Below are 8,966 nucleotides of genomic sequence, written 5' to 3'. Positions count from 1 at the left end.
GAAGAAAGCTACAACATGGGAGAAACTAACAAACTTCATGCTAAGTAAAAGAAGCCAGATGCAAAAGGCCACGTAGTCCATGACTCCAATTATGGAATATCCTGAATAGGCAAACCCATAAAGGCAGAAAGGTGAGTGGGTGCGGGGCAGGCAGGTGACTAATGGATATGGAGTTTCCTCTACGGGGATGACCACATTCTGGAAGTAGACAGTGGTAGTGGTTGCACAACATTGTGAATGTACTAAATGCCACTGAATTATACACATTAAAATTGCAAATTTTGTGTTGTATGCATTTTACCACAATTTTAAAAATCAACATATTAGAAAATAGAAAATGGTAGTTGTACTTCAGTTGCATTTTGAATGAATGAATATGCATAATTCTGTCAAGCTTCATAAAATCCAGAAATCTCATATACAACATAAGGGCTATAGTTAATAATATTGTATTATATTTGGGATTTTTGCTAGAAGAGTAGATTTTAGGTGCTTTTACCACAAAATAATGAGGAGGTTACTATGTGAGATGTTGGATTTGTTCATCGGCTTGACTGTAGTAACCATTTCACTATATATGTATATCAAAACATCAAGTACACCTTAAACATATATAATAAAAAATAAATTTAAAAAAGTCAGGAATTTGTAAACCTCACATTCATTCTACAGGGAAAAAATGGTGAAACAAATGTGTTAAATAAGAATTAGAATTATGATATGTACAGATATTAAAAAGTAGATGCACGATATTGAAAACCTTAATATGTCACCTGCTGGTAAGAGAAGAAAGGAGGGGAAACGTGGCCACTGTACGTGGCTGCAGTGGGACGTGAAGTCCGCTGGCTGCTGGTGTTGGCCGTTACCCAGGGGCCAGGGTGCGCCCAGAGTGTGAGGCTGGGGCTGTGTTGGAGGAATCTACTGCTTCTTTCTTTAGGACGTGAGAGCAACTGGCACATTCATGGTGGCTTGTGGAGCTATTGCCTCCGGGCAGCTGCTCCCTCTGCAGCTGAGTGGGGCCGTGCAGGCCTTGGCATTCATCGGGACAGCAGTGTCTCGGATGACTTCATGCTGCTCTCCCGCCTTGCTTTGAACAGTTGGCGTGCTTCCACAGTACGGACTCAAGAGTACATATGCCCAGCTATTAGAAAATGGGATGATGGGAGAAGTTCCAGACCGGCTTTCAAGGCACTGACCACTGCCCGATGTGGCTTTGCTCACAGAAGGTTCTGCCTGGTTCCCGCATCGCGGCCCAGGGTGACCTGTGCCTAGTACCGTCTCCCCACCCCTCTGCTCTCCCGTCCTTCCACCCACTTTCCTCCTTCACGTTGAAACGCCGCTCAGCGCTTGGCTGGAGGGGGGACAACTCAAGCCACACTGTGCTTAGAATTTCTACCACACCATTTTTGCCTTTAATTGTTTTCGTGCCTGGGTATTTTCTCTCTTCCAACCAGATGGCAAGTTCTATGATGGCCAGTGCTGCTCCTTGCAGCTGGGTGTCCCACAGTGCACACAGCTTCCACTGCCTTCCAGCGCCCTCTCCCCATTATTCTAACCACAGCCCCGTTTTCCTTTGCTGGGCCTACCTGTCACTGTGATTGGCTCAGGGCCAAGCATGTGACTTAATAGTGACCATTGAGAATCACTGGCTTGGGCTTTTGCTAGAGCTCATGGTAAGAGGCCGTTTTTCTCTAGGAGTGCCAGACTCTTGGAAGCTGCTGGGGACCATTGCTGCCAACTCTTCAGATGCTCATCTGAGAATACAGCCACACAAAGGAGAGAATCTTGATGGCGTGGTTTGAGGGTCTCAGTTTTATGAGCCACAATTTCCCTTGCTTGGCTGGTTGCTTCCAAATGAAAGGATGCCACTGTACCTCCCAGCATGTGTCATGGGCATGGACATGGGGTGAGCACAAGATATTTATCGACTTGCTGATAGTTTGTTTGCAGCTACATCTAGGGTGGTTAAGTGAAAATATTTATGTTTGGCATTAAAAAGATTTTACTGTGGCAAAATATGTATAGCACTTACCATTTCAACCATTTTTAAGTATACAACTCAGTGGCATCAAATACATTCACATTGTGGAGCCATCACCACTACCCATTTCCAGGACTTTTTCATCATCCCAAACCAAAACTCTGTACCCATCACACACCATTTCCCCATTCCCTCTTCCCCTCCACTTTTGGGGACCACTGTTTCACTTTCTGTCTTTATGAATTTGACTACTCTAGGGATCTCATGTAAATGGAATCATACAATAACTCATTTGGTGACTGGCTTACTTATTTAACATAATGTCCTCAAGGTTCATCCATGTTGTAGCACGTGTCAGAATTTCCCTGTTTTGGTCGTCAACCCAACTCTGCAGTTCTGCAGCGGGGAAGAGGTGGTCGGGGAGTAGGACCGTCCTGCCGGGCTCCCGGCCGCTCCGCTGCGGGAGGCGCCTTTCCCACGGGACACGAGTGCAAGCCTGAGTAAGAATGCCAGTTTCTTCCTCCTAAAGCCATGGTGCATCGGTTACACAGAAACACCACACTTGGAAACAAATCTTCAGGAGAGCCGAGATGAGCTCATGAGGTCTCAACAGATCAGCCCCCAGCTGGCTCTGCAAGTTCTGCTTTCAGCCAATATATATTGGCTGTAAATCCAGCACTGGCTCAGAGGGGCAGGAACCGAGCCAGTTTCAGGGGCTCTCTAAATACATACAGATTCTGCCATCATGTGTGGACTGTTGTATCGAATGATGTTGAATTCAGAGAAGTGACAGAACTTATTAAAGTGGACAAAGCGAAAATTGTAGCCAGTGATGGTAAAAATACTGGCTCCAATACTACAGAATGAATAGAAAACATGGCTTTTTTTTAATGGCATCTTCTGTTATTATTCATCACTTTTTGAAGAGAATAGACTTTAAAAAAATTTATTCTAGCACTGCAGAAATGACTACAATGTGTTATATGAAAATTCCAGTAGAAAGCAGCTTATAACTCTGTAGCCTCTTATCTTTATTATACAGCATGAAAAAACATAACTTTTTAAAATGACAAACCAAAAGTTGTTGCCTTCCTAAGAACATTCTTTAATAAACTCATTTTAAAACTAAAAAAAAAAAAGCATTTCCCTTTTTTAAGGCTGAATATTCATCTCTGGTTTGTACAGACCAAATATTATTGATCCATTCATCTGTTGATGGGCATTTGGGTTGTTCCCACCTTTTGGCTATTGTGAATCATGCTGCTATGAACATGGGTGTGCACATACGTGTGAGTCCCTGCTTTCAGTCTTTGGGTTTCTATCTAGAAGTGGAATCCTTGGGTCATGTGGTAGCTCTGTTTACTTCTGAGCAAGCCATACTGTCTTCCCCAGTGGCTGCGCCGGTTTGCCTTCCCGCCAGCATTCCAGTTTCTCTACATCCTCACTAACACTTGCTGGTTTTTATTCTTTTGAAAATATTTAAGTGTAAAGATGGAACTGTGGTAATGCTAGAGTAAGAAGAAAAGTGCTGGGTTAATGAAACGTTAGAGCCAGAAGCTTCGGGCTGGAATTGTCCTCTTCCTGCTCCTCAGCAGCACGCCCTGCAGGGGGGATGCCGGCTCCCCCAGGCGCCCACAGGCCGGCCTGCCTCAGTGTCAGAGGCCGGAACGCCGCTTCTGCAGACACTGGCCGCTCCCTCCTTCCTCGTGAGCACAGCGGGCAGAGGACAGGCACACCCTGACTTGTCCTCACACTCTGCCCCACCTCAGTTTGGGCTTTTGAATAAGAATAAGGCATCTCTCCATCCCAGGACCGTCTTACAGAGTGCAGGAAACCACAACACGATCACGTTCCCAAAAGCACCCAAGAGTGCGTTCCCAGCGTGCCGTGTGAGCAGCTGTTGTCTTTTTACACGCTCTCCCCTCTACCTCCCTCCCTAGCCAGGGAATCTGTCCGTCTGAGCCTCAGGAAAAGGCGGAGGGCACGGGCGATGAGAGATTCACGAACATGCTGCCATCTCGGAAAGGCTTTATTTCTACTTTCTCGTGGTCTCATACAGACTCAGAGGCACCAGCATCTGTTTCCATTTGGTATCCTCATGACTTTTTGTAGTGTTTTTCCTTAAACAACAAAATTTTGAGTAAACTCTGTACATTGCCAATCTTTTAACAATAATTTAAAAATATTGTTGCTGTTGTATTATCAATGCAAGAAGACCAACAGTAAAAGTACAGTACAAGGAAATTCACAATGATTACAGTGGAACGGACGAGTCACACCTGGGTGACGGTGAGGACACGGCAGCAGTATGTACATGCACCCGAAGACGTGCGAGTCAAGTAGAATAATACGTGGATCATATGCGGCGCCTTTCCACGCCCACCTGAGGACTCTACCTTTTCAAAGACGTTGTCCTGTATCCTCTCCAGTGTACGGAATATCTGTCTTATCTACTCGCTTCATGGCTTTTTCACGACAAAAAGTTCACCGAATCAGACTGTCTGAAGCATTAAAAATTTTTTTTAAAAAAATAGTAACACTGACAAAATGAAATTAACTTAAAACACTCTAATGCAACATGGAAATAAACCAACCCGAAATGTAACAGTGCAAATTTAACAGAGAGGCAGTCAGGTATTGAGAGCGAGGGTGTTCGGAATCTCTTAAAATGTACATTTTTAAAACTTTTATTTTTAAATCTATTTATACCTTATTTACCTTTTTGTTTAATATACTGTGTGTAAAAAAGATGGAGACAAAAATAGTTTTCTGAGCTATGAAAAAAATTAAGTTATTACAGGCACATTTACTGTTTCATTCTAGAAACATCTCAGTTTCACAGGTCGAACATTCAGCAGCTGTGTGTTTTTTAAAAACATTCTTTGACCTTGAGAAAACTGGATCTCTCCTTTGGGGCAGAGTTTGGTTTGTGGCGATGGCGTGGTTATGCGGTTACGGCGAGCTGCTCTGTGACAGTCCCTGCAGGCCTGCGTTGCGGCATGGCTTCTCCTCTGGTGGCTCCTCGTCACCATGCTCCTCCAAGGACGCCGGGTCTCGGGCTGAGTGAAGCTGTGAGGCGTTGGGGGAATGTGGGGCCCAACGTGACGGCGGGCGGCGGTTTGCTGGTCTCTCGGGCCTGGAGAAGCAGGGCTCTAGGGACGGAGCTAGTGCAGAACAAGGTAGTTCCTTGGGGCAGAGAAAGGGAAGGCAGGGTTACTCAGACCTGCAGTTTCGCCAGGGATGGCTCCCCACACACTTCTCAACAGACTCCAGTGAATGGATGGACCATGGGCAACTTCTGAGTATTAATGAATATTTTGCTCATGGAGAATAACTTAAAATGATCAGTAAAGTGTTCAACACAAAAGATCAGGGACATGAATGGGAAGGAATCAAATTATGATCAGAATATGGCAATACTGTGAGATGGGTCTGTTTCCAGAGCTCCTTCAGAATTGGGCTGGGACATACAGAAGACAGCAGAGAGTGACAGTGGTCTCCACAGGCCCCTTCATCATATTTCAACCCAGGTGACCCACCACTTGACTCTCTTGTGATCTATTTAGCTATCGTGAACCCAGTGAACTGGTCCCTGTGATTTCATCCAGTTGTATTAGTAATGAGATTCATCTTAAAACAAACTCTGCTACTGTTTATTCCAAAGTAACTGGCAGGAGGCTAAACAAACTCCCACAACATGGGAAAAAATGCTGCAGGCAGAAATTTTAATTTAGGTCTTAGTTTTTTTTAAATGACTTTATTGTAGCAGCATTTAAAAAAAAATAGAATCAAAGCCTGGGCACAGTGGCTCATGCCTATAACCCTAGCACTCTGGGAGGCCAAGGAAGGAGGATTGCTTGAGCTCAGGAGTTCGAGACTAGCCTGAGCAAGAATGAGATCCCATCTCTACTGAAAATAGAAAAAAAAAAATTAGCTGAGCAACTAAAAATAGGAAAGATTAGTCAGGCACGATGGTGCACGTCTATAAGTCCCAGTTACTCAGGAGGCTGAGGCCGCACCATCTCCTGAGCACAGGAGTTTGAGGTTGCTGTGAGCTGAGTTGGCACAACAGCACTCACTCTAGCCCGGGCAACAGAGTGAGACTCTGTCTCAAAAAAAAAAAAAAAAAAAAAAATTAGAATCAGAGTGCACTTGTGGTTTTGTGTTACAGGTATCCTAACGTTCTGAGAACAGGTGATGAAGTCATCTACAATCCTTATTCTCAAGGTACTTTATTTTTTTGTCTTTAAAGAATGTTAAACAACTTGTCCTTAGTCTGCATGTTAGGAAACCGGGACACCCAGACTTGGAATTTGCTGAGACACAGAAATGTAAACAGCTGTGGCATGAGCAAACCGAGTTACACAGAGTGGCCCGGATGACACTCAGACACCGAAAACCGAGATGGTGAACCACTATGATGGAAAGAGCAGAAGAACATAACAGAGAACAAGGACCCTCGAAAAATGTCAGGAAGTGACTTGGAGAATTTAAGAGATGTGACAAGCAACTGAAAAGACCAGAATGAAGAGAGATTAGCCAGTGGGACAGGGGAGTGGGGGGAGGGCTGCAGGGGGAGTGAAGGGACAGACGACTATGTTAATGGGCAACATCACTCGGGAGATGATGGAACATGATGGAGGCAAAACAGCCTCCAGGCAGCGTGGGGCCCATGGGCTTCCAGATGAGCGATGGGGATGAGTGGTTTCCTTGCCTCCCTGTGGGGTCAGCAGAAAAGGAGCATTCACTCTGCAGACTATGTCTTAATGTTCCCTGCCTTTGTCGTGGCTGGCACTTTGTATGACCACGGGAGAAGCCTCCATTAGCAAAGCATGCTAGTGGGTATCATGACAACCAGAAATATCCTCCACCATTAGCACCACCGAGGTATGAACTAGCCCAGGTGCCACTGTGTCCTCACCTCACCTCACCTCAGCCCACGGTACTTGGGGGCACACAGGGTTTGGGAAATCTGCGACAGTTTGTGTCTCTGCTCTGCTTTTTGTAAGAGCAGTGTGTGTTGTGTAGTGCATCTGATGCGTGTGCGTGCTGGTGTGTGCTGCATGTCAGAGCGGCTGTTGCTGTAGGTTTATTTCACAACACTACAGCCTGTGTTTCCGCCTGGCCGTTGCTGAACAAGTACTTTCAGCAAGCTTTTTATGAGACCAGTTTGTAACCTCTTCACCAGCACCTCCTTATGAAGGAGGAAATGTCGTGTGACCCTGAGTCCAAGGAAATGAGCCTTTTCCTTAGTAACACACCAGCACATCACCAGCAAACCATGCGCTGTTTTCCCAAGAAGCCACCAGAGTGGGCTACGTGGGCATCTCATCCTGCCCCTGTAGCACCTGTCTTAGAAATGGCCTTCCCCATATGTTGTCATTTTTAAATGGGGACACATCTGTTGTCTTTTGCAGCCGACTCATACTTTCAGTTAAGGCCAGTGGATGAGGTGGGTGGGTGACTCAAAAACAAAGTATATATTTTCTTATGTACTTTGATGCAGGCTCTGAAAGTAGTTCTCCAAATATCTGGAGTGGGGATGGCATTGTCGTTTACTGATTCAACAAATATTTATTGAACACTTAGTCTGTCACCTGCGGTGCTCACTTGGAAGGACAGATATGTTTTGGTTTATTCTTTGGGGTGTGGTTGTTGAAAAAATGAGAAAAACCTAATCGCATTATGGTCATACCTTGTTTCAGCATGTGGCACTGCACATATGTCACCTAAATGCCGGTGAGCAGGTGTACTGGGTTCAAAGTCCCCCTCAGGTGAGACTCCTGTGCCTGAGATGTCCTCTCCTGGCCAATATCTCACTTCTCTGAAAGCACATTAGCAAACTGCACAAGAGAGGAAATCTCAGCAGAATCTCTACAGCCTAAAAACCTTTCTCTGCACCGAGTGACCCTTGAGTGGGCAGATGGAGTGGCCAGCCTTGCTGGTCTGTTCCTGGGGATGAGCCAGCCCCCTAGAACCTGGGGTGACCAAGGCAGCGCCTCCTCCTGCACAGCTTCCTCAGGTGATGAGTGTCAGGTGCCACCCATGAGTCACACAACCTCTCCCGACAGTTGGGAAACAAGGAACAAAGCACTTACAGCATGAGGCAGGCAGGGCTAGAGTCCCCAGGGGGCAGTTAGTAAGACAGTTTGGTTCTGGACAGAACAGACAGAGAAAGAAAAGAAAAGCAAGTAGGTTGGAAAGTATTTTTCAAACAGGAGAACAGTAAAGATTTTAAAGTCAACAAGCCCAGTGGCAGAGATCCATCCCTCCCGGTTGGGGACAGCCACCAGGAGAGACTGCAGGGCTCTCAGGTCTAGCACATCACCCCTCGGTGGGCATGGGGAAGTGGCTGGCGCTCGGCACCGGTCTGTCCTCTGTCATCTGCCACAGAGCAAGGAAGGAATCACCATGGAAGAGCCACTTCTGGTTTCTGTGCTTCTCCGAGTTGCCCTTTAGCATTTAACATTTCAAACGGCATTTTGGCAAAAAAAAAAAGAGAGAGATGGAAATCACATGATTGCCGTTTCTGAAATAGGCCACTATATGGCCAGTTTTGTTTTGGTCACAATAATCAAATGGTTGCTGCTTATACTAAAAATTTCCCCTCACATTTTCTACTTAGACATGGGAGGAAAGAATAGCATTCCACTTAATTCCAGATAATTCTCTTCCTCTGTGCACCAGAACTCCTTCTCACAGCTTCGCTCTGCACTGCTGAACTGGTGCCACAGCACTGAGAGCAAAAGAGGCCCAAGATGCTTGTGGGGTGAGAGTGACATGAGACAGGGAGATTTCCTGTTGCCTAAGTCACCCCTGTGTCTAGAACATTCAGGGAAAGATTCCACAAGAGGGTGCTCAGAATAGGCTGGGAAACCAGAAGCAGTCCTGGTGATTTTGGAACAAAATCCTATAACTACTACATAATTTATGGAGAGATGGGAAGGGGTCATCAATGGGCCTAATATATTACATCAATTCAAAC

General features: G+C 45.6%; 1 protein-coding gene and 1 pseudogene across 8 annotated transcripts in view; one reads left to right on the top strand and one right to left on the bottom strand.

Annotated features, from left to right (window-relative positions):
• Positions 1-2,512: 2,512 nt before the first annotated feature.
• Positions 2,513-2,899, top strand: LOC142861579 (transcription initiation factor IIA subunit 2 pseudogene; annotated as a pseudogene).
• The window catches only part of MTCL1 (microtubule crosslinking factor 1), a 132,295-nt gene continuing 126,179 nt past the window's right edge, over positions 2,851-8,966 (bottom strand). For 5 of the 8 annotated variants that reach the window (XM_075993674.1, XM_075993676.1, XM_075993675.1 and 2 more), the window contains one exon: positions 2,851-5,167. In XM_075993674.1, coding sequence (XP_075849789.1) covers positions 4,934-5,167 — 234 coding nt within the window. In that variant the 3' untranslated portion in view covers positions 2,851-4,933. Of the gene's footprint in view, positions 5,168-8,079; positions 8,137-8,966 lie in introns of all 8 variants that reach the window. The other 3 variants (XM_012746143.3, XM_012746141.3, XM_075993679.1) reach the window with 2 other exon arrangements.

This window comes from Microcebus murinus, chromosome 17, assembly GCF_040939455.1.
Source record: "Microcebus murinus isolate Inina chromosome 17, M.murinus_Inina_mat1.0, whole genome shotgun sequence".
In the NCBI taxonomy this organism is placed as follows: Eukaryota; Metazoa; Chordata; class Mammalia; order Primates; family Cheirogaleidae; genus Microcebus; species Microcebus murinus.
The sequence above is the reverse complement of the archived record's forward strand: the minus strand, read 5'-3'. Positions and strand labels throughout refer to the sequence as shown.